The sequence below is a fragment of the Microcaecilia unicolor genome, chromosome 14, assembly GCF_901765095.1.
Source record: "Microcaecilia unicolor chromosome 14, aMicUni1.1, whole genome shotgun sequence".
NCBI classification, from domain to species: domain Eukaryota; kingdom Metazoa; phylum Chordata; class Amphibia; order Gymnophiona; family Siphonopidae; genus Microcaecilia; species Microcaecilia unicolor.
In genome coordinates this window covers 28,698,276-28,724,496 of record NC_044044.1, presented here as the reverse complement: position 1 = coordinate 28,724,496, position 26,221 = coordinate 28,698,276, and the positions used below count along the sequence as shown (strand labels likewise).

General features: G+C 40.5%; 3 protein-coding genes across 3 annotated transcripts; all 3 read right to left on the bottom strand.

Moving 5' to 3' along the window:
• Window positions 1-1,900: 1,900 nt before the first annotated feature.
• On the bottom strand, window positions 1,901-9,378 carry LOC115457301 (olfactory receptor 1509-like). Its single transcript, XM_030186724.1, has 2 exons — window positions 8,932-9,378; window positions 1,901-2,896 (listed from the first exon to the last, which is right to left on the bottom strand). The coding sequence occupies exons 1-2, from the start codon at window positions 9,376-9,378 to the stop codon at window positions 1,901-1,903; spliced, it is 1,443 nt and encodes a 480-aa protein (XP_030042584.1).
• Window positions 9,379-16,326: 6,948 nt separating this feature from the next.
• Window positions 16,327-17,274, bottom strand: LOC115457300 (olfactory receptor 1509-like). Its single transcript, XM_030186723.1, has one exon. It carries the CDS (start codon window positions 17,272-17,274, stop codon window positions 16,327-16,329), a length of 948 nt encoding a protein of 315 aa, XP_030042583.1.
• Window positions 17,275-21,283: 4,009 nt separating this feature from the next.
• Window positions 21,284-26,143, bottom strand: LOC115457299 (olfactory receptor 1509-like). The gene is made up of 2 exons (XM_030186722.1): window positions 26,125-26,143; window positions 21,284-22,248 (listed from the first exon to the last, which is right to left on the bottom strand). Exons 1-2 carry the CDS (start codon window positions 26,141-26,143, stop codon window positions 21,284-21,286), a joined length of 984 nt encoding a protein of 327 aa, XP_030042582.1.
• Window positions 26,144-26,221: the final 78 nt, after the last annotated feature.

The following is a 26,221-nucleotide window of genomic DNA, read 5'->3' as shown; positions in this document are numbered from 1 at the left end:
TCATGTGGAGTGTGGAGCTCTTAAGCAGTGGATATGGGGCTACAGGGTGGCAGGGTTGGGAATTCTGATCAGGTGGGTTGGAGTCTTGCATGGGGGTAGTTCCTTATATAGAGCTATGAAACTCTGGCTTCATTGGAGGTACGGAAATTCTTTGTGTGGGTTTGGTTGTCATTGGGGGGGGGGGTAGGTCTTGTGCAGGGGCTATTGAGTATCATACAGGCTAGAGTCTTATGCAGTGGGGTTCAGGTGTCATTGGAGGGGTTGGGATCATAGAATCCAACTCTGTGAGTGCTTGAGCACCCCCCAATATTGAGAGATTCCTTGTATGTGTCCAGAGAGGGATTATTTCCGTTGACCTTAGCACTCCCAATAATTTTGAAAAGTTGGCTCCTATGGTTGGGATCTTGTGTTGTGGATTCAGATAAGGGATTTGGGTGATGATTGGGAGGGTAGGATGAACAGCACTGTGTGCCCCTTTAAGATGAAGCCCAAGAGAATGGGGCCATGGCTTTGAGGTCTAATGTTCATGGACTGCTGGAATAAAGCTGAAAGCGAAGTGGCTCACAAACAGCATTATTTATATCTGCAGTACTGTGAAAGTGTAGATTGGTTACTCACATGGTAATTCAAGGTGCGATGAAAGCTTTCCTTTTACTGGACCTTGATAACTTCCCCCTCAAACAGGCCATTTTTGGCCTGAGACCTTACCACCACCCATTGGCCTAGCGGTAAGGTCTCACGCGGTACCCACGTGGTTAGCAAGCAGGGTGCACCAACTGCTGTTTTCCGCCAGGAAAGCGGCCCGTGATAGAAATTAGACAATTATCTTCTGCCGCGGGATTCAGTGTGCAAATTCGGAATTACCGCCTGACTCGTGCACTAGCTGGGCAGCAGTTCCGATTTGGCAAGTGCTGTACACATGCAAGCCCTCCCACACCTCTATAAAAAGGCCTCATACTTATTAAACAGGCATCTTGGGTTAAGATTTTGTCTAATTTGTTTTTACTGTTTTACAATCACTGTTGTTTGTAAAATGTGTTGTTTTTATTTATTTTGCTTTTTCAACTGATATAATCATCTTTTTTTTTAATAAATGTAAATTTAAAGTTTGGTTGGATAATCATGACGAGAAGAAAAGTGAGTTTTCCTTACATATATCACATTGGCGTTCAACCACCTCTGAGAGAGACAGTGCCTAGGTAGACATGCAGAGTGCTGAACAATGTTTCTTTTACATTTCCCTAAACATTTTCCATCAAGTGCAACTGAACTGTTTCTATGCTGGGACCTCAGGACACAGGAATACACTGCAGCTGGTCTAAAGAGAAGCAACTGAAATCCACAGGGGAAATGTTTATTCTGGATAGGTAAAAAACATAGAATTCCTCTTTTTGGAATTTTTGATTTAATCAGGGCAGTAAGGGCTCCTGGCCTCATGGCCATGCGGTAAGAGTTCTCTTACCGCATGGCCAGGTGTGTCTGGGGGGATTTTTACCCACTGCGGGAAAAATGGCCCCCACCGATAGCGCAGAGTTCTTTTTCCCACAGCTTGGTAAAAGGACTCCGAAATGTCTTAGAATAAAATGCTACTGAATCTCAAAAAGTAACAAACAAAAAAAAAGAAACAAAACAAAAAAAATAATCAATACAAGTCTAAGGAGAATTTATTTATATAAACAGGGTTCTTGGGTTCCAGGGTGGATGACATTAAATATAGCTCTCACTGTACCGGAAGAATAAACATTATTTACTGAGCTTTACTTTATCAACAGAAATTCTATTTAAAAAATTTAACAATGGGAAAACAATCAGAACTTGAAAGAGTAGGTTCAAGAGCGTTCATCAGTCATTGAGAACAGATGGTTTGCATGACATTTTCTTCCTTTCAATGGGTGGAAAATCAGTTTCCATGTGTTCCCAGAAAAGACGCTATCCTACCTCCCAATTTCTTCATGGATTTTTTCACTTCATCATTTCTGAGAGTATAAATGAAAGGATTTAAAGAAGGGGTCACGATGGCATAAAAAATGGAGACCAGTTTGTCAGCTGCAAATGTCATTGGGGGTCTCATGTAGATGAAGACACAAGGGCCAAAAAACAAAGTAACCACCATGAGGTGGGAGGCGCAGGTAGAGAACGCTTTCCACCTTCCTTCAGTTGAGCGAATTTTTAAGATAGTAGAGATGATGTATCCATAGGATATGGACAGCATCAAGAAACAAACAACGGATAAGGTTCCACTGTTGGCCATAACTATGATTTCATTAATATAGGTACTAGAACAAGCCAACACAGTTAAAGGGTGAGAATCACAAAAGAAATAATTTATCTCATTAGGACCACAAAAGAACAGCTGTATTGCTGGAAATGTCTGCACAAAGGCATGAAAGAAACCACATAGCCATGTAGAGACCACCAGCAGGAGACAGACTTGTCTGCTCATTACTATGGTATAACGCAAAGGATTGCAGATGGCAACGTAACGGTCATAAGCCATCAGAATCAGGTGAAAGCTTTCTGTACTTCCAATGAAATGAAAGAAAAACAATTGAGTAATGCACTCACTGTAAGAGATGGTTTTTCTCAGTAAGAGAAAGTGAACAAGGGCTCTGGGGACAGTGACCGTAGAAAAGGTCAAATCTAAGAAAGACAGGTGACTGAGGAAGAAGTACATGGGAGAGTGCAGGTGAGAGTCCACATAGATGGTTATCAAAATGAAAAGATTCCCAGTCACCGTGAGCAGGTACATCACTAGAAAGAGCACAAAGAATATAATTTGTAAGTCTCGATTGCTCGTAAGTCCTAGGAGGATGAATTCTGTGACCCTGGTTTCATTCATGACGGCCATTTCTCCCCATATTATCAACTGTAAGGAAACAGAAACACAAGAGATAATAGAAAAAGCACATTAAATGAGACAGAAGTTCAGGAACATGAATATTCTATGAAATGACTTTTTGAGCTGCTGTTCTTATGTTCTCCGTCTCAAGGTTCTTTCCAAATCCAGTCTACAAATTCACCTACATTTGCATCTTGACCACTTCTCCTATAATCTCATTTATTATATATATTCCTCTTGACTGTGTTGTAAGCTCTGTAGAGCAGGACTGTCTCTCTTATATGTGTCTATACAGTGCTGGATACTCCCGGTAGTGATGTAAAAATACGAACTTAAGCTGCCAAATATGAACTTTGGTCTTTCTTGTTGTCTTCTATTCTATTCTATGTTAGGTTTCTATACAACTTTGTATGCTCAAGAGAAACTCATTAGTCCCCCCCCCCCCCCAAAGTAGCTCATGCTTTCTTAATGGATTCTTCTACCCATATGCTCTAATTTTTACAGACATCCCAGAGTTATAACTCCGTAACCCTTCAGAGAGCAGCATCTAAGTGAGGGATTATGGTGTCTCTCAAAGTAATTTCTTTCAATTCAAATTGCTCTTGAGAATATAGGGGTCAATATTCATTCAGCAGCACTTAACGTTTTGTATGGAAATTCAATGCTGAACAAATGTCCAGACTCTGGCATTGAATTTCCAGTTTTTTCAAGTGTTGTGCTGTATTCAGCATCTAACTGGTAATGGGTACCACATTAAGATAGGACTGATGTTTATGAGGTCCTAATTATGCAGTGACCTTGGCCAGTTAAGCACTGAATATTGGCACTTAACCGGCCAACTGCTGACTCCCCCCCCCCCCCCGGAACTGACTGACTTCCGCAAACTACTAAAGACTTATCTCTTCGAGAAAATCTACGGCAAGGATCAAAACACATGAAGCCCATACAATCTCATAGACACGCGCCAATACACTCTCTGAAATCTCTTCTCCCGCGCTCTCACCACTCCTAAACCCTACCCACAGATAAAATTGTCAGACCTCCCTGTTCCCTCGATACTGCTCTGTCCCCCTCTCAACTCACCACTGTTATATTCCACTGTTCCATCCCCTAATAATATCCTGCATTTACTCTGTTGTATATAACTCTTCACATTGTAACCCATTATTGTACTGCAACCGATTGTACTTCCATTATTTACAATGTATTGTAAGCCACACTGAGCCCGCAAATAGGTGGGAAATATGTGGGATACAAATGCAAATAAATAAATAAATAAAGTCACCAGGAACTGCAATAGGAATTGAACCCAGTTCTTCAGGTTCTCAAACATCTACACAAATCATTAGGCTACTCCTCTACCCAGGAGCTGTTTCTGGTTGGTTAAATCATTTTGACCCCATGGATTCATAGGTTGATAAAAAGGTTTATTTAATTCACTACCTTATTGCCTCAGAGCAGGTTCTCTACCTGGCGATCCTGAAGATTGTGAATAAAGGTCTGCCCAGCTGGAGCCAAATTGCAAACCAATTTCATGTATCGATATCAGCACAAACCCTCAGATCAGCATTTTTCCCAGGTGAAGTCTACTCACCATGAGCTACCCACTGGCCGCCTCCATCAGTTCTGCCATGAACCTAACTAATTACATGGGTAGAACCATCAATTACACTTTATAAATTGAAGACTGCCTTTCTTCTGAAGGATACGAAATGTGTTTATCTCGGTTTGGGTCTAAAAATGAATAATAGAAACTGCACTGGCTCCCTCTACAAACCAGAATCATCTATGAAGCTTTTGTCTGGGATACAAATCCTAACTGGAGTTGTTCTGCTAAATTATAATTGTCTTCCAGTTCTTCATTGTTTATGCCGTAATATAGTCAAGATAATGTTGTTATCTATTTTAATTGATACTCTGTTAACTTCTTTGATTTGTACACAACTCAGGACCCTTGGGAATGGGTGGTTTATAAAACTCATTAGATTGCATTAGATGACTTCTGCAATTAAGAAGTGTTGCCACTGGCAATACAATTCCAATCTGACAATTGTCTTCCTATTTTAATCCCTCTTTTATCAAGCCACGCTAGTGGCTACTGCGTGGCAATGCCAACACAGACGGTTCAAAGTGAATGAGCCGTGTCGGCATCACTGCACCGGCAGTTGCTAGCGCGGCTTGATAAAATGGGACCTAAGTGTGATATCTACTCAAGATGTGTTGGGCAATGAATGTTCTTTTTTTGACATATTAAGGAAAGAGTTGGAATGAGACAACGAGATAGAGGAAGTGAGATGGGAGGAGGAGTAAGAAGATGAAGGAGACAGGAGATGAATGTATACTGAAACTGATTGAGAAGCCTGCTGCTAGTTAGGGATCATAACCTGCACCTGAATAAATATTTTTAGGAGGTCTTTTACTAAGGCGGGCTTGCGTTTCTAGTGTGCGCTAAGGTGCATTCTAAACGTTAGAGACGCCAATGTGTTCCTATGGGCGTTTCTAATGTTTAGCGTGCACTAAAAACGTACGTGAACATGCCTTAGTAAAATACCCCCTTAGTGTTTCCCATCTTTACCGTAGAAGTGAAGAATGTTTACTGAAAACATGTAAGTTGGGTTATCAACAAAAGAAAATGTCAATAAAGATAGATACTTACAGCATCATGTTCTTTGAAGATATTGTCCACCTGGATGGATGATGTTTGCCCCGTTCACTTCTAAATACTAAACATATTCTTAAAAATTACCACAACATATCATCTTTTAATATGGTAAATTCACACATTCTGGAGAATAGGTCGTTTCTGCCTCACTAGCTCTGCCAACAGGCTTTTTCAACAGGCAGCAAAGTGATGTAATTAAATTGTATCGGGACTCTTGGGATGATAATGGAGGATCTCAAAAGAATCAGGTGCCTAAACAACTTTGTCATTAACACAGTTCACCAGTATATCTGTGAAATAAACAAACAAACAATAGTTTGAAAGCAATGGAGTACATGTGGGTAAATCATGCATGGAAAATGGAGATCAGTGATTTTCTCACTGTTTTATTTTCTAATTTATTTATTTATATATTTGTTACATTTGTATGCCACATTTCCCCACCTATTTGCAGGCTCAATGTGGCTTACATAGTACCGTAAAGGCATTCACCAAGTCCGGTAGAGAAACAAATACACGGTGATGTTGTGGTCGATTAAGGTTCAGGCACAATGGGGATCGAAGACAGGAGAGGCTATATAGTGGAGGGGCATAATTGAACAAAAACGTCTATCTCCATGGGCGTTTATCTCTGAGAACGGGTCCGTGAAGGGGTGGACCGAACCGTATTTTCGAAAATAATAGACGTCCATGTTTTATTCGACAATTTGTGAGCTGGGCGTTTTTGTTTTTCAGTGATAATGGAAAATGAAAGCGCCCAGGTCAAAAACGAATAAATCCAAGGCATTTGTTCGTGGGAGGGGCCAGGAGTCGTAGTGCACTGGTCCCCCTCACATGCCAGGACACCAACTGGGCACCCTAGAGGGCACTTTTACAAAAACAAAACAAAAAGGTAAAAGAGCTCCCAGGTGCATAGCACCCTTCCCTTGGGTGTTGAGCCCCCCAAATCCCCCTCAAAACCCACCGCCCACAAGTCTACACCATTACTATAGCCCTAAGGGGTGAAGGGGGGCACCTACATGTGGGTACAGTGGGTTTGGGGGGCGGTTTGGAGGGCTCCCAGTTACCAGCACAACTGTAACATGTGGGGGGGGGGATGGGCCTGGGTCCACCTGCCTGAAGTCCACTGCACCCCCCTAATAACTGCTCCAGTGACCTGCATACTGCTGCCAGGGAGGTGGGTATGACATTTGAGGGTGAAAATAAAAAGTTGTGAAACGGCATATTTTGTGGTGGGAGGGGGTTTGTGACCACTGGGGGAGTCAGGGGAGGTCATCCCCGATTCCCTCCAGTGGTCATCTGGTCATTTAGGGCACTTTTTGGGGCCTTATTCGTGGAAAAACAGGGTCCAGGAAAAGTGCCCTAAATTCTCGCTAAAAACGCATATTTTTCTTCCATTATCGGCGAAAGGCGCCCATCTCTGATCGCCCAATAACCATGCCCCAGTTCCGCCTTCACCACGCCTTCGACACGCCAGGCCCACCTGTGGCTACGCCACTGTTTCGTATGTAACCAATGATATGAATGGACTCCCAACGTGATAGTGGGTTGTAAAATTGTTGGATATTCCTCCCCTATTTGGGAGATTTGAGGTTCCAATTGTTTCCATGTATTTTCCAAAAATTCAATGAAATATAATTTAAAACAGAGCCCTGCACTAGAGGCGGGGGCTGTTTTTGTGGAGCGCTGAGGCCTTTTTTACCGCAGCAGGTAAGAAGGCCAAAAAAGACATGGCCAGACGGTAAGACTGTCCATGTGGGGGAGGAGGAGCCATGGTGAAAAGTGGCCTGCGGTAGTGTGAGGATGTCTTTCGGGCCTGTGCTTGACCATTTTTTACCGTGTCTAGTAAAAGGGGCCTTTTTCAAGGGGACGGAAAAAGGACGTATGCTAAAATTGGCCTAGCAGTAAGGTCTCACGCAATACCCACATGGTAAGCATGCAGGGTGCACCCACTGCTGTTTACCGCCAGGTAAGCGGCCCGTGACAGAAAATAGAAAATTACTTTCTACCGCGGGATTCAGTGTGCAAATTCGGAATTACCGCCTGGCTCGTGCACTAGCTGGGCAGTAGTTCCGATTTGGCAAGCGCTGTACACACACACGCCCTCCCTCACCTCCGTAAAAATGGGTTTTTGCTGTTGGATAATCATGAAGAAAAGTGAGTTTTCCTTACATATATCACATTGGCGTTCAACCATCTTGGAGAGACAGTGCCTAGGTAGACATGCAGAGTGCTGAACAATGTTCCTTTTACATTTCCATAAACATTTTCCATCAAGTGCAACTCAGCTGTTTCTCTGCTGGGACCTCAGGACACAGGAATACACTGCAGCTGGTCTAAAGAGAAGCAGCTGAAATCCACAGGGGAAATGTTTGCTCTGGATAGGTAAAAACATAGAATTCCTCTTTTTGGAATTTTTTATTTAATCAGGGCAGTAAGGGCTCCCGGCCACATGGCCATGCGGTAAGAGTTTTCTTACCGCATGGCCATATGTGTCTGGGCTCTTTTTACCCACTGCGGGAAAAATGGCCCTGATGCACGGGAAAAATGGCCCCCACCGATAGTGCAGAGTTCTTTTTCCCGCAGCTTGGTAAAACGCCCCCGAAGTGTAATAGAATAAAACTGCTACTGAATCTCAAAAAGTAACATGCAAAAAAAAAATATATAGTCAATACAAGTCTCAGGAGAATTTATTTATATAAACAAGGTTCTTGGATTCCAGGGTGGACTTGGCATGAAAAATAGCTCCCACTGTTACGTAAGAATAAACATAATTTACTCAGCTTTACTTTATCAACAGAAATTCTATTTAAAAAAATTAAGCAATGGGAACACAATCAGAACTTGAAAGAGTAGGTTCAAGAGCGTTCATCAGTCATTGAGAACAGATGGTTTGCATGACATTTTCTTCCTTTCAATGGGTGGAAAATCAGTTTCCATGTGTTCCCAGAAAAGACGCTATCCTAACTCCCAATTTCTTCATTGATTTTTTCACCACCTCATTTCTGAGAGTATAAATGAAAGGATTTAAAAAAGGGGTCACAATGGCATAAAAAATGGAGACCAGTTTGTCAGCTGCAAATGTCTTTGGGGGTCTCATGTAGATGAAGACACAAGGGCCAAAAAACAAAGTAACCACCATGAGGTGGGAGGCGCAGGTAGAGAACGCTTTCCATCTTCCTTCAGTTGAGCGAATTTTTAAGATAGTAGAGATGATGTATCCATAGGATATGGACAGCATCAAGAAAGAAACAACGGATAAGGTTCCACTGTTGGCCATATCTATGATTTCATTAATAAAAGTACTAGAGCAAGCCAACAAAGATAAAGGGTGAGAATCACAAAAGAAATAATTTATCTCATTAGGACCACAAAAGCACAGCTGTATTGCTGGAAATGTCTGCACAAAGGCATGAAAGAAACCACATAGCCATGTAGAGACCACCAGCAGGAGACAGACATGTCTGCTCATTACTGTGGTATAACGCAAAGGATTACAGATGGCAACATAACGGTCAAAGGCCATTAGATTCAGGTGAAAACATTCCGTACCTCCAATGAAATGAAAGAAAAACAATTGAGTAATGCACTCACTGTAAGAGATGGTTTTTCTCGGTAAGAGAAAGTGAACAAGGGCTCTGGGGACAGTGACCGTAGAAAAGGTCAAATCTAAGAAAGACAGGTGACTGAGGAAGAAGTACATGGGAGAGTGCAGGTGAGAGTCCACATAGATGGTTATCAAAATGAAAAGATTCCCAGTCACCGTGAGCAGGTACATCACTAGAAAGAGGACAAAGAAGACAATCTGTAAGTCTCGATTGCTAGTAAGTCCTAGGAAGATGAATTCTGTGACCCTGGTTTCATTCATGACGGCCATTTCTCCCCATATTATCAACTGTAAGGAAACAGAAACACAAGAGATAATAGAAAAAGCACATTAAATGAGACAGAAGTTCAGGAACATGAATATTCTATGAAATGACTTTTTGAGCTGCTGTTCTTATGTTCTCCGTCTCAAGGTTCTTTCCAAATCCAGTCTACAAATTCACCTACATTGGCATCTTGACCACTTCTCCTATAATCTCATTTATTATATATATTCCTCTTGACTATATTGAAAGCTCTGTGGAGCAGGTCTATCTCTCTTATATATGTCTATACAGTGCTGGATACTCACGGTCATTTGGCATTGTTCATTGTTCTCTTTTGACATATTAAGGAAAGAGTTGGAATGAGACAATGAGACAGAGCAAGTGAGATGGGAGGAGGAGTAAGAAGATGAAGGAGACAGGAGATGAATGTATACGGAAACTGATCGAGAAGCCTGCTGCTACTTAGGGATCATAACCTGCACCTGAACAAATAATCTTACAGCATCATTGTTCTTTGAAGATATTGTCCACCTGGATGGATGATGTTTGCCCCGTTCACTTCTAAATACTAAACATATTCTTAAAAATTACCTCAATATATCGTTTTTAGATACGGTAAATTCACACATTCTGGAGAATAGGTCATTTCTGCCTCACTAGCTCCTGCCAACAGGCTTTTTCAACAGGCAGCAAAGTGATGTAATTAAATTGTATCGGGACTCTTGGGATGATAATGGAGGATCTCAAAAGAATCAGACGCTTAAACAACTTTGTCATTAACACAGTTCACCAGTATATCTGTGAAATAAACAAACAATAGTTTGATAGCTATGGAGTACATGTGGGTAAACCAGACATGGAAAAAGAAGACAAGTCATTTTCTCACTGATATTTTGTCTTATTGTCAAAATTCAAATCAAAAAATTGTTTAAATCATATGAAAAGAAAAGATGTGTATTCGTACTTAGATTGTAAGCTCCATTGAGCAGGGACTGTCCTTCTTTGTTAAACTGTACAGCGCTGCGTAACCCTAGTAGCGCTCTAGAAATGTTAAGTAGTAGTAGTAGTCCATGTTCCCTCATTGTCACCCATAATTACACTGCCAATGCTTCTACCACTGCAGCTGGTGCAGTGATATCATTGTTTCAATCATGAGGGGTGTGCTGGCCCTCTGGCAATCGTAAGTAAATAAGTACATAAGTATTGCCATACTGGGACAGATAAAGGTCCATCAAGCCTGGCATCCTGTTCCAACAGTGGCCAATCCAGGTTACAAGTACCTGGCAAGATCCCAAAAAAGCACAATACATTTTATGCTGCTTATCCTAGAAATAAGAAGTGGATTTTCCCCAAATCCATCTTAATAATGGCTTATGGGCTTTTCTTTTAGGAAGCTATTCAAACCTTTTGTTTTAAACCCTGCTAAGCTAACTGCTTTTCCTACATTCTCTGACAATGAATTTCATTGTTGAATTATACGTTGAGTGAAGAAATACAATTGAAACAGATATATTGCTGCACCAGCACCCATGGTAGGAATACGGGATGAAGACTCCCACACCTTAAGGGATGGTTGTTCATAGCATGAAAGAATTAGAAACCAAAGTCTATTATTATTAACAGGTTATAATAATTTGTTATATTAATTGTGATTCTTTGATAATTCAACAGGTTGTTTAGTCATTCACCAATTTCTCGTACATTGTTGCCTAACTCCCAAACATTGGCACTGCATCCCATTACCAGCACACATTCCTTCTAAGGTGCACAGGAGACTGCTATCCACATTCCTGCCAACCAGGTTGCAATATCAAGGTTTCAATCATGAGCATAATGTTCCCTATGATGTGTGTGCAAGTCCTTCAACCTCCTTCCTGTCAGTAGGGGGTGATGCATCATTATTGTGTTTTCAATCACTAGGGACAGGCAGGTCCTCTGGAGTCTTGCAGAACCCCTTGCTCTTTGCATTTGAAAATTTGATAGTGAAACAGTAGCGTCACTGAATGAAGGCAGAGGACTTTTACACACCTTACAGGGAACATTGATCATGATCACAAACAACTTTGATTCTCGCAGGGGACCTCCCTACCCCTCATCATTGAAACCACAATGTTGGTGCACCAGCTCTAGCATTAGAAACGCAAATGACAAATCCCTACTCACTTTAGAACAGTGCGTTCCAAACTTTAAACCAATACAACACCATTTTAACACTTAAAAATTCAAGTAACCATAAATGATGATGATAACAAAATAGCAGACTTTCATTCTTCTACCGTAACTTATCCAAACTGCAAAACCCGTTGCAGCATCAGTGGTGGCACCAGTAGAAGAAAGCACAGGGTACTCACAGACCCCAGTATATTCTATTGGATTCCAGTCTATTAGGAAGACCACACAGAAGGAAGACAGAGGACCTGTGAATGTTCCTTGACTCACAAATCCCGAGTTGACTTCCATTACAGGAAACAAATCGCAGAAGAGGTCCAAAGAGAAGGGGAGCAGCCCTGTTTCTATTACCCATATGGGTCCTGAGCTATAATTTGGGAAACATTCCTTTAAAAGACATGTGATTTTGATTGCTTAAGACCCCCACCAGGTTAAATACTTGAATCTCTAGACGGCCAAAGGAAAGAAATACACCCACCCACCCACAACCAATTAAAAAAATACATACATCAAAGGCCTTTGGGGGAGAGTGTGGGTCCATGTTAATGACAGTGAGTTCAACCAGAACTGTCTCAAAATCCCCCAGGTCCTCTGTTCTTTTATTAAGGATACATTAGGTCATAAATTAACTGGTGAAGGCTCTCCACAGAGTGGATGAACACTAAATCCCACGAGTTAAAGATACAAAGAACAAAGTGAAAAGTGGACCAATGACTTCAGGACGTTGAGATTACACTGGTATATAAAGGAGTAAACTTTATTGTAGACTCAACATAGTACTGTGTGTCGGCCACAGGCCTGCCTCAGGAATCTTAGATGATGTAAAGAATGTTAAATACTGGATCGTCTTAAGCGATGCATGAACAAGTATGCCAATGCTGGAAGGTCTCATCAATGACTTCCACGGTCATGAAGCTAAAGTCTAGCAAGTCGAAACTGCCTTTATCTTCATCTAAGACTCCTGAGGCAGGCCTGTGGCCGAAACAAATTACTGTGTCGAGTCTACAATAAAGTTTACTCCTTTATATACCAGCGTAATCTCAATGTCTTGAAATCATTGGTCCACTTCCTACTTTGTTCTTCATAAATTAACTGGTTACATTACAAATCATGGGACACAAACTTTTAAAAATCAAACTGCTGATAATTCATTTGGTGAAAAGGATGGAATTCTAATTTTCCACCATATACACACGAATGAAACTTCAGAAAGTGAGAGGAGGAGATAAGACACATTGTAGCAGACAACGGGAGTGAGAGGGTTCTAATAAAGATAGCGACGAATTCTGCTTCTCCCACTTCACTCTCCATTTCCCAAGGGTGTAACTTACATCAACAGCCCTCTTGGGCATAGAAACAATAAGTTGTGCACCTGACTGTAGTTTGCTTTGAGTTCTGGTTTGTAAATGGAAACTAATTTGGTTTGAAATTCAAGCATGAAGGATGGGCTGAAATAATTACCACAATTAAAAATATAGGAATTGCTATAAGCAGTGCTAAAACTCCTTTCTTCGTGTGTGTGTGTGTCTTCTACTTCCTTGAGGTTCAAAGTGGTAGAAACTTCAAACACCCTTTCCCTGGGGGGTGACAAGCAACTAATACATACAGGACTAAGGACCCTGTGTACTAAGACGCGGTAGCATTTTTGGCACGCTCTAACGCTAGAGACATGCATATATTCCTATGAGTGTCTCGAGCATTAGCGTGCACTAATTTTCAGCACACACTAAAAATGCTAGCATGCCTACAATGTGGCTTAGTAAACAGGGCCCTTAATTCAGTAAATGGCCCCTGAAATAAGCGCACAACTATGGAATGGACTCCCAAAAGCGTTGATAACAATCCATGATCACCTGAACTTCAGGAAATCATTAAAAACCATCCTCTTCAAAAAAGCCTATCCCAATGACCCCACGTAAACCTCTTCACCCAGGAACATAACATTATTAATATGATCGTACTGGACATCACACAATCTTCATCCCTTCCGATCCTCCACATATACCTCATTCGATCACTATACAACCTTGTATTTGTTATCAACCGACTGGGCAAACGCCTTTGACGGTACTATGTAAGCCACATTGAGCCTGCAAATAGGTGGGAAAATGTGGGGAACAAATGCAACAAATAATAATAAAAAATCGTTGCCAAAAATAGCTCTTAGCTCTATTCTATAAATGGCACTCAAAGTTAGGCATCATTTATTGAATGACGCTTAATGCTGGGAACTGAACTACTTTTAGGGATGACCATTTATACCAACAAAACACTGGTGCAGATCCCCTTTATTCTATAACAGTGCACATGAACTGTAGGAATGCCCCCGATCCATCTATGACCCTCCCGTTGCTGTGTCTCCATTTTGGATCCCTGCGTAAGATCTGGTCGTGTAAATTCACATTCATACATTTTAATTAATGTCAATTAGCACTGATGATTGCTAGCATTCAATTATTGGTGCTAATTGGTTCATTATGCAATTAAATTACACACACAAATTATGCGTACACCCAAAACAGTCCACACAATTTTTTAGTGTTTTTTTAAATAGAATTTGAAGAACAGTGATTTATTCTCATTCCCTACCTATTTCCAGCCTCTTTCTGCAGTAAGTAGCTATAATTAGAAATGACCCTGCTCTAAGATGCCTATTCTGTAAGGTGCCCCAATGCCTGGCCCCGGCAGCCCATTCTGAAATGGGACCTTGATGTCCAGATTCTCTTACAGGTCACAATGCAACTAATTTTCTCATTATTCAGTTGAATTCTTTGCACAAATTGGGAGTGCAACCAAATCTGTGTGCACAATTTTTGGTGTCTTTTACAGAATTAGGGGGTTAGGGGGTGACTGCTAAGTACCACCTTAACTGTCATTAATAGCTAAGCCAGCTTAGTGAATAGGGGCTTTAAGCCTCCATTGCATCAGACTGTAAGCCCTCTGGGGCAGGCAGCAAACTATGGAGCCTGATTGTAAGTGTCTTTAGCTTCACTTGAGAAAGTGAATCAATAAATACATTTCAAAAATATTTTAGGTAGCAGAAAAGAATCACATAATTACTTTACTGTCTGTCTGTACATCTCTATCCATCTATCTATCTATCTATCTATGACCTACCAAGACTTGAATATCAAATAACAGTGATAAAGGCAATGAAAATGTCATTAGTCCATAGTGGAGGCTGAGGTTTTGCAGTTGATATAAATAATTCAGATATCCCACTTTTGGTACCTTTTCGCTCAACAGGTCACAGATAGATAGATAGATAGATAGATAGATAGATAGATAGATAGATAGATAGATAGATAATGAAACATTAGTCACAATTTTAATGGAAGCACCTCTAATGCAACTTAAATGCCTGAAATCAGCAACACTACAACACCACCGTTCGTATTGATCACTAAACAATCCCATCTGCTCTTGCTATCCTCTATATGGCCCCACCACATGTTCCTTCATGTGGTCCCTACCCTTCCTACCTCAACTTAACCATTATCTATATTTGTTTTACTCCAGAGTCTATTAACACCTCTCCGGTATCATGTAAGCCACATTGACCCTGCAAATAGGTGTGAAAATGTGAGGTACAAATGTAACAAATAAATAATGCAAATTCAGGACCCCAGAAAGAAAAAGCAAATTCTTTATTTCTTAAAGTAAAATCCTTTGAAATAACAATTTAACAGGCAGATGACGATTGTAAGATAAAAACGTTTGCATTAATTCATCTGAAACAACATTCCAATTCTTTAAGGATCATAGTGCAAAATCTAATAAACAATGTCTTCTTTGTTTTTAATTTAGAGGTAGGACAAAGTCCATATAAACCTTAATCTACTGATAATAGAGGTGTAAAATATACAAGATATGCAAGAAAGCAATGTGAGAAAGTGATAGAAGGGGATAAGACACAATGCAAGATGCAAAGGGAGTGAGAAGATTCTACTACTACTATTTGACATTTCTAAAGCGCTACTAGGGTTACGCAGCACTGTACAATTTAACATAGAAGGATAGTCCCTGCTCAGAGAGCTTACAATCTAATGGACAAATGTACAGTCAGTCAAGTAGGGGCAGTCAAATTGGGGCAGTCTAGATTTCCGGAAAGGTGTAAAGGTTAGGTGCCGAAGGCAACATTGAAGAGGTGGGCTTTGAGCAAGGATTTGAAGATGGGTAGGGAGGGGGCTTGGCGTAGGGGCTCAGGAAGTTGATTCCACGCATAGGGTGAGGCGAGGCAGAATGGGCGGAGCCTGGAGTTGGCGGTGGTGGAGAAAAATGAGTGCAAAGGTTTGACAGTCCAATTATAATGAACTTCAGTTCTTACATACGAAATGAAGATCTTAAAGACACATCTGAATATTGATTATCAGTCTAGGATCACCATACAATAATTATACTGTACTACAAAAGTATTATCCAGTGAGCATGTTCTTAATAACAAAAGTTAACATAAAGCAGCAAAAGTTTATTTAGTTGACGTATTTTGGAACAAAACTGCTACTGAACCTGGAAAAATAATAAAAAAACTCAATAAAAGTGTAATGAGCATATTTATATTAATCAGGACTTTTGAATTTCAGGATTAATGAAAAAAAGAGGTATAGCTTCCATTTTTCACTGTATAATTTATTAAGCTTTACTGTACCTTTCAATAGAAATTCCATTAAAAATTAATTATGAAAAATATAATCAGGATTTTAAAGAGTAGATTAATGATCAAACATCAGGCAATAAGATCAGATTGTTTACACAAGGGTGTCTTCCTTTATACAGACAGAAAATCAGTTAATTTTCATCTCTAGAAAATACATTTTCCCAGCTCCCAGCTTCTTCATGGCTTTTTTCACCTCCTCATTTCTCAGAGCATAAATGAAGGGGTTTAACCAAGGGGTCACTATGGTGTAAAAAACAGAGATCATTTTGTCAGCTGCAAACGTCACTGAGGGTCTCAAGTAGATGAAGACACAGGGTGCAAAAAACACAGTGACTACCGTGAGGTGGGAGGCACAGGTAGAGAAGGCTTTCTTCCTTCCCTCGGATGAACGAATTTTTAAGATAGTGGAGATGATGTATACGTAAGATATAGACACCCCCAAAAAACAACCAAGGGATATGGATCCAGTGTTGGCGATAACAATGGTTTCATTGATAAAGATATCGGAACAAGCCAACACAGATAAAGGTTGGATGTCACAAAAGAAATGATCTATCTCATTTGGCCCACAGAAGGGTATCTGAACCGTCAGAACTGTCTGTATGAAGGAATGAAGGAAACCACCTACCCATGTGGAAAACACCAGCAGGAGACAGGCTCGTCTGTTCATGATTGTGGTATAATGCAAAGGCTTACAGATTGCAACATAGCGGTCATAAGCCATCAAGGTCAGGTGAAAGCATTCTACAGCGCCAACGAAATGAAAGAAAAACAATTGAGCGATGCAGTCCCTGAAAGAGATGGTTTTGCTCTGCGAGAGAAAGTTAATAATGAATTTGGGGACGGTGATTGTGGAAAAGCACAAATCTACAAAAGACAGGTGGCTGAGGAAAATGTACATGGGAGAGTGCAGGCGAGATTCCGTGTAGATGGTTATCAGAATGAGAAGATTCCCAGTTACGGTGAGCAGGTACATCACTAGAAAGAGCAGAAAGAATATTATCTGTAAATCTGGATTGCTAGAAAGTCCGAGGAGGATGAATTGTGTGACTCGGGTTTTATTGCTGACTTCCATTTCTTCCGCTTTATAAACTGTGGGAAAACAAAAGGGAAAAAATAGAAAGAATGCATGAAATGAGACAGATGCTCAAATAACAGTGGTAATGATAATATTCTCGATAAGGACTTACTGTGCCACGTTCTGTCTCTAGTTCTTTTTAAATGGATGCTAAAAATTCATATTTTTGCCATTACTTTAACATGTTGATTCACTTTTCTTGTTTGTTTCTCTTGATTAAATTGTAATGTCTGTGGAGCAGGGTCTGCCTCTCTTATAAGTGTCTGTACAGTGCTCTCGTACACCTGGTTGTGATTTAAAAATTATGAATAGTAATAAGAACTTTGGTCCTTCATGTTCTGTCTTTTATTGTCTTCTATTTAAGGCTTATAAAGAGCTTCGTATTCTGAAGACACACTCATTTAAAGTAACTCTTAGCCCGCTCAGATAGTTTACTCTTGATTTAGGTTTATCAAGATATAAATAAACTTGAAACATGAATGGATCCTGCTGCCCATAGGCTTGAATTCGTACAGACATCCCTCAGTCATATCTCAGTAACCCTTCAGAGATCAGCATACGAGTGTTGGATTATGGTCTGTCTTAAAGTAATATCGTTTCTTTCAAACTTCTTTGAAAACATAGGGCCCTGTTTACTAACCAATATTTTAGGCACGTTATTGTTTTTAACATGCGTTAAGCATGTACGTGACTACAATATCCCTATAGGTCCCTACAAGGTAAGCACGCACGCTAAGTGTAGGCACGCTAAAAACACTAATGCACTTTAGTAAACGGGACCCATAGTTTCATAGGTTGATAAAAAGGGTTTTATTTAATTCATTATATAGCTCATTGCCTGAAGATTGTGAAGAAAGATCTGCCCATCTGTAGTCAAATGAAGTGCTTATTTAAAAAAAAAAAAAATCCATCCCAGTCCCATGTATCAAAATCAGCACAAACCCTCAGATCAACACTTTCCCCACATGAAGTCTGCTCACCGTGTGCTACGCCCTGGCCTCCTCCCCACATTCTCAAGCACAGTTTATCAGTTCGATCAAGATATTATTTAATTACATAAACATAACTGTCAGTGAAACTTTTTACCGTTTCATTGAAGCATTCCTTTCTCCTGAAGGGAATGAAATTTGACTCATCTCAGTCTAGATCTGAAAGTAAATAATAGAATGAATGATTTATGTGATTGAGGAGTGACAATACAATTCCAATCTGAGAACTGCCTTCCTATATAAACTTGATGGTCTACCCAAGTTTGACAATGATTGTTCTGTTTTGACATATTAAGGAAAGAGTTGGAAAGAGACAATGAAACATAGAAAGTGAGGTTGGACAAGGAGAATAAGGTGACGAAGACAGGAGATGAATGATACTGAAACTGGCAGAAAAGCCTCTTGCTTCTTAGGGATCATAACATATTTCTTTTTCCTGCACCTGAATAGATATTCATTTAAAGTTTCCCATCTTTTCCCCGAAAATTACAAGGTGGGTAAACAATAAAGATAAATGTAAAAAGAGAGAGAGACTTACAGTATATCATTTACAAAGATCATCACCTGAATGGATTTTTTCTTTTGCTTTGCCAGTTTCCGATTAAAATTACCACAAAGTACAAATTTTACGAACAGTATATATAGAAATTCTGGAGAATCAGTAGTCTCTGCCTCGTTAGTTTTGTCAACAGCTACAGGTTGAAGGTTTAATCCAATAGGCAACAAAGTGATGTTCTTAAACTGTATTTCGGGCTCTTGGGATTATGATCTTTGGAGGATCTCCAAAGAAGCCAGATGGTTAATCAGTTTTGCCATTTCTACTATTTACCAGTACATCTATGAAAAAAATAAAACAATAATATGGAGTCCGTTCGGATAAATCTTGCATGAAAAAAAATGGGTGCAAGTCATTCTCTCACTGATTTTTTTATTGTAAAAATTCTATCGTATCTGTTTATTTCAGGAGCAGGAAATTGATTAACTCGATATTCCCTCAAAGTACAGAAGAGTTCTCTGCCCATGGTTTTAACACTGTGTTCTATTTAGAAACTAATTTTTTAAGTCATTTCAATTAAGAGACTTTGGAGGCATATTTTCAAAGCACTTAGACTTACAAAGTTTGTAAGTCTTAGTGCTTTGAAAATGAGCCCATTAGTAGACAGTAGACAAAGGGATCAACACTCATTTTATGTGTTCATGTTAGAGTATATTGGTTTGTGCAGCCTAGGTTTATGGTTATTATTGGAAGTTAACGTAATGTAGAAATGTTTATTGGGAATTATTGCATTGTTTTCTGACCTGTCTTTTCCTTTTTATTTCTATAAAATCTTCCATTGGTGGACTTCTGGGTAATTAAATTTTCCTTAATGTTTTATAATTTGTTTGTTTGTTTTGGCTTCTTTATATTTTTTCCCTGTAATTCTGAGATATATCATAGTAACATAGTAGATGACGGCAGAAAAAGACCTGCACGGTCCACCCAGTCTGCCCAACAAGATAAACTCACATGTGCCATTTTTTGTGTATACCTTACCTTGATTTGTACCTGTCTTTTTCAGGGCACAGACCGAATAAGTCTGCCCAGCACTATCCTCGCCTCCCAACCACCAGCCCCGCCTCCCACCACCGGCTCTGGCACAGACCATATAAGTCTCCCCAGCACTATCCCCTCCTCCCAACCACCAGCCCCGCCTCCCACCACCAGCTCTGGCACAGACCGTATAAGTCTGCCCAGCACTATCCCCGCCTCCCACCACCGGCTCTGGCACAGACCTATAAGTCTGCCCAGCACTATCTCCACCTCCCAACCACCAGCTCTGGCACAGACCGTATAAGTCCTATCCCCGCCTCCCAACCACCAGCCCTTCTTAATTAAAAAATATTTGTACTAAGTGAAGATTCTATATCATCAATTTTGCTGTTACTGAATGCCAGCATAAGTCTGCAGTTATACAACCTAACTTTAGGCACAAGTTCTCACCCTAGCTCAATGGCTGGTACCAGCATTCTAGAACCCATGCAGAAGTGCTAGCCACGCCCCTGACCTGCCTATGCCCCTCCCACATAACACATCCTCCTTGCAGTTGCACATTATAGATTTTGAGAATACCAACATTAATACCAGGGTAAATACTGACATCTAACTTTGGGTGTGGGAATTGAATTTAAGCACCATTCTATAAATGAGACTCAATTCGGAGTGCTATTTATACAAAAGCATCCTGTGCTGATTTTTTCTGGCACCGATTTTTCAGCACTAAATATACTATTCCCCCCACCGTGTATCAAGCACATAGGTAGGCCAAAATCTAGGGGCCCTTTTACAAAGCAGCAGTAAGACCAACATGGGCTTATCGCTCATTAAAAGGGAAGTACTGCCAGGTTACTGCAGCAGCCCAGTGGTAGTTCCACCCCCAGCATGCGCCAATATTTTTATCTTCGTCAAAGTAATGCTTTGATGTTTCTCTTATATATACTGTCAGCTAGCACATTTGCTTATTTCCGATCTGACGAAGAAGGGCAACCTTCGAAAGCTAATCAAGAAATGTATTAAGTTATGTCCAATAAAAAAGGTATCATCTTATTTTCTTTTCCATGTTTTATTTTGTTTGATTTCTATTGATAACCTTTAAGAGTGGACTAACACGGCTCCCACACCTCTCTAACTAAAGCTGGAATTTTAGATCCATTTCAATTTAGTCTGAGGACTGAGTAGGGATGGGCAGTCGTCAACAACAGCAGAGGAAAAGCCAAAGTGTTAGAAAATATAATCAATACAAGTTTAATTAGCTTTTATTTATATAAATCAGGGTCCTTGGATTCCAGGGAAGTCATGACTAGAAATACAGCTCCCGCTTTTTGCCAAGAACAGCATAATTCATTCAGCTTTACTAATCATGCCATTAAAAAACTTAATCAAGGGGAAAAATAACCAGAATATTAAAGAGTATATTAAAGAGCAGCAGGTGAGAGCAGGTGGTTTACATGACAGTGTCTTGGTCGAAATGGACAGGAAATCAGTTCATATATGTCCCCAGAAAAGACACTTTCCTACCTCCCAGCTTCTTCATGGCTTTCCTCACCTTCTCATTTCTGAGAGTATAAATGAAGGGGTTTAACCAAGGGGTCACAATATTGAAAAAAATGGAAAGAAGTTTGTCAGCTGCTACCGACCCTGGGGGTCTCATGTAGGTGAAAACAGAGGGGATAAAAAACAAAGTGACCACCAGGAGGTGGGAGGCACAGGTAGAGAAGGCTTTCTGCCTTCCCTCAGCTGAGCGAATTTTTAGGACGGTGGAGATTATGTGTACATAAGATGTAAACACCACCACGAAACAAACAAGCGTCAAAGTTCCACTGTTGAGCATGTCTACAACTTCACTCATTAAGGTACTAGAGCAAGCCAACAAGAATAAGGGGTGGGCATCACAAAAGAAATGGTTTATCTCGTTAGGACCACAGAAGGACAGCTGAATTGTTGGAAAGGTCTGCCCGAAAGCATGAATGAAACCACCGACCCATGTAAAAAACACCAGCAGGAGACAGACTCGTCTGCTCATGATTGTGGTGTAACGCAAAGGATTGCAGATGGCAACGTAGCGGTCGTAAGCCATCAGGGTCAGGTGAAAGCATTCCGTGCCCCCAATGAAATGCAGGAAAAACACTTGAGCAATGCAGTCAGCAAACGAGATGGTTTTGTTGTGTGAGAGAAAGTTCACAAGGGATCTGGGGACAGTGACCGTGGAAAAGCTCAAATCTAAGATGGACAGGTGAGCGAGGAAGAAGTACATGGGAGAGTGCAGCTGAGAGTCCACATATATGGTTACTAGAATGAGAAGGTTCCCAGTAATAATAAGAAGGTACATCACGAGAAACAGCACAAAGAAGATGATCTGTAAGTCTGGATTGGTTGAAAGTCCAAGGAGGATGAATTGTGTGAATCCGGTATCATTCCGGACTTCCAGTCTGTCCACTTGATTAACTGGAAGGAAACAGAAACACAAGAGACAAAATAAAGACTATATTAACATGAGGCAGATACTCAGAGATCGTTAATATTCTTTATAAGGACTTCCTGAGTTGATGTGTCATGTTTGCCTCCAGTCCTTTTCAAATTCAGGCTAAAAATTCACCTTTCTGAGGTATTTTTTAAATTTAATATCTTGGCCCTTCTCTATAATATATTCTCTTAGAATCTCTTGTTTGTTATATATTATATTTCTCTTGACTAGATTGTGAGCTCTGTGGATCATTGACTGTCTCTCTCACATGTGTCTGTACAGTGGTCTCGTACACCTGATAGTGTTTTAGAAATAGTAAAATAGTAGTATGGACAGTCAACTAGACAACGTTGATCTTTCTACTACTACTACTTAACATTTCTAGAGCGCTACTAGGGTTACGCGGCGCTGTACAATTTAACAAAGAGAGACAGTCCCTGCTCAAAGAGCTTACAATCTAATAGATAAGAGTGAGACAAATATAGGACAATCAAGCCATTGTGACATCACTGATGAGGCTGGCTCTCAGGCATTGGTGGAATGAGGCATTATGACATCACAATCTCAGCTCTGGTTAAATCACTGCTATATGTAATACTACTACTACTACTTAACATTTCTAGAGCGCTACTAGGGTTACGCAGCGCTGTACAGTTTAACAAAAAAGGACAGTCCCTGCTCAAAGAGCTTACAATCTAATAGACAAGTGAACGGTCGGTCCAATAGGGGCAGTCAAATTGGGGCAGTCTGGATTTCCTGAACGGTAAGAGTTAGGTGCCGAACGCAGCATTGAAGAGGTGGGCTTTAAGCAAAGACTTGAAGACGGGCAGGGAGGGGGCTTGGCGTAAGGGCTGAGGAAGGTTGTTCCAAGCATAGGGTGAGGCGAGGCAGAATGATCTTTCATGTCCTATCTTTTATTCAGTTCTATTTTATGCTTATTTACTGCTTTACATTCTGAAAACGCACTCATTATCCCTGTTCCTCCCTCACCAAAGTAATCTTTGCCCCCCACTAAATGAATTCTGCTGTGGAGGAGTGGCCTAGTGGTTAGAGCACCGCTCTTGCAATCCAGAGGTGGCCGGTTCAAATCCCACTGCTGCTCCTTGTGATCTTGGACAAGTCACTTAACCCTCCATTGCCTCAGGTACAAACTTAGATTGTGAGCCCTCCTGGGACAGAGAAATATCCAGAGTACCTGAATGTAACTCACCTTGAGCTACTACTGAAAAAGGTGTGAGCAAAATCTAAATAAATATACCCTTACTTTTACAAGCAGCTATAACTCAGTAACTTTTCAGAGAGCAGCATCTAAGTGTTGAAGTCTCTCTTAAGATACTTTCTTTGGTTTTAATTTGCCCTTGAAAACATAATTTCACAGGTTTGGAAAAAAGGGTTTGTTTAACCCATTATATAGCTCATTGCCTTAGAGTACGTTCTACTAGGTGATCTTGAACATTTTTGAATAAAGGTCTGACCATCTGTAGACAAATGAAGAACTCATTAAAATAAAAAGAAAATCCATCCCACTCCTGTATATCGAGATCAGCAATTTTCTCGCATAATAGTCTACTCACCGTCTGTTGCCCACTGACCTCCTTCTCCCATATTCAGTCACAGTTCATCAATTATTTCAAGATGTTGTTTAATTACAGGGACATATCCATCGGTGGAACTTCTTATAATCTCACAGTGCTTCCAGTGAAGAATTCTTTTCTTCTGAAGGGATTGAAATGTGTTTCATCTCAGTCTGGGTCTAAAAGTAATTAATTATCAATGTAATCAGTACAATTCCAATCTTACAAATTGCCTTCCCACTCTTTCTATATAAACTTGATGGTTTACTAAAGATTTGTTTGACAATGATTGATTTCTTTTGATATGTTAAGGAAATAATTGAAAAAGAGATGAAACACCAGTGCATTTTTTTCTAGCGAAAAAGGTGCTGATACTCAAATGCTAGGCCACCCTTCAGGGGTGGGGTGGCCACTGAGGGACTCACCCCACAATGGCCAGGCCCCCTGCAATCAGTCACAGAATCTATGACAAGGCAGAATTGGTGTGTAGAGTCTGAGCTCTTTCATTAAAACTTGGGGTCCATGGGTCAATTTTAGCAGACAATGGAAAAGGTGCCGGTACTCAGTACCCCCAAGTACCCCCTCAAAAAAGCCCTGTGAAACACAGTAAGTGAGGTGGGAGAAGGGGAAACATGCTGCCTGATATTTAAAACCCTTTAAGTGGCCAGGAACAGCTTCTGGCCAGTTAAATGGCATTTGGCTATCCGGCAATATTCAGTGGAAATTTGCCGGTTACCTTCCACTGAATATTGTCAGTCAGTGCTTAGTGGATAGCCGGTTAAATCACATGATATAACCGGCTATCTGCAGATTTTCAGCATATCACCAGCTAAGGTTGGCGGGTTCCTAGCCCATTATAAACCATAAAGCTGTATTTCTCTGTTGATCACCCCACCCCTCACCTATCCACACCCATCCTGTTAGAATATCAATGATATGCTTTGATGTCCCCATGCATACCTCCTACCCACCCCCATCCTCCCACCCTGTCAGACTGTCATAGTAATGCTTGAATGTTTTCACTTATATACACTGTCAGCTAGCACATTTGCTTATTTCCGATCTGAGGAAGAAGGGCAACCTTCGAAAGCTAATCAAGAAATGTATTAAGTTATGTCCAATAAAAAAGGTATCATCTTATTTTCTTTTCCATGTTTTATTTTGTTTGATTTCTATAGATTCTACATGGAATGTTGCTATTCCACTAGCAACATTCCATGTAGAAGTCGGCCCTTGTAGATCACCAATGTGGCCGTGCAGGCTTCTGCTTCTGTGAGTCTGACGTCCTGCACGTACGTGCAGGACGTCAGACTCACAGAAACAGAAGCCTGCGCAGCCTTCTACATGGAATGTTGCTAGTGGAATAGCAACATTCCATGTAGAATCTCCAATAGTAGCAACATTCCATGTAGAATCTCCAATAGTATCTATTTTACTGTCATAGTAATGCTTGAATGTTTTCACTTATATACACTGTCAGCTAGCACATTTGCTTATTTCCGATCTGAGGAAGAAGGGCAACCTTCGAAAGCTAATCAAGAAATGTATTAAGTTATGTCCAATAAAAAAGGTATCATCTTATTTTCTTTTCCATGTTTTATTTTGTTTGATTTCTATTGATAACACAAGCTAGAAAAATTTAAACACGAAAATCAGAAAAACTATATATCAAACAAGCGGGTTAATTCTGTGATGGGAAAACACTTGACCAACACACCCAAAAAAGTGGAGAAAAAAACCATCTCGGTGATACCACATCACGGAAATCTTTTTCCTCCGCTTTTTTGGGTGTGTTGTCCAAATTAGGTCACCAAAATAAATGGAATATCTTTTTTTTGGTTTAAACTTAACTGGCCAGCTCTGAATATTGGGTTGACCGGTTAAATTTAAACCGGCCAAAAACGACCCAGATAATCATTGCCAGCCACCGGAAGTGGCCTGGCATTGAATATTGGGCTGACCGACAATCATGGGAGTTAGCCGGGCTCCCTGGCATGGTCTGGATATCGGCCCCAAGGCGAACGAAACAAGAGATGACCACACACTGAAACTGACCGAAAAGCCTGCTGCTGGTTAGGGTCATAACCTAACAAACTTCCGGAAATCATTAAAGACCAACTTGTTCAAAAAGGCATACCATAACGATCCAACTTAAACACCAGAACCATGCAACACAACGAAACCTATACTAGAACTGGACAAAACTCAACTCTTCTCCTTGATTACCTAATTTACTCTGTCACTCATGAACTCTAACGCAATACCACTCTGTATTTCTCATACCGGAATTGGCGATCGCCATCGCGGTACTAAGTAAGCCTGCAAATAGGTGGGAAAACGTGGGATACAAATGCAACAAATAAAAAAATAAATTATATAT

What these genes read in the sequence shown, in the direction of transcription:
- LOC115457300 (XM_030186723.1), bottom strand. Translation starts at nt 17,274, where the DNA reads ATGGAAGTCAGCAATAAAACCCGAGTCACACAATTCATCCTCCTCGGA.
- LOC115457301 (XM_030186724.1), bottom strand. Translation starts at nt 9,378, where the DNA reads ATGGCCGTCATGAATGAAACCAGGGTCACAGAATTCATCTTCCTAGGA. An exon ending in TGCTGGTGGTCTCTACATGG is followed by an intron (nt 2,897 to 8,931) that starts CTATGTGGTTTC and finishes TGTGCTTTTTCT; the next exon opens with ATTATCTCTTGTGTTTCTGT.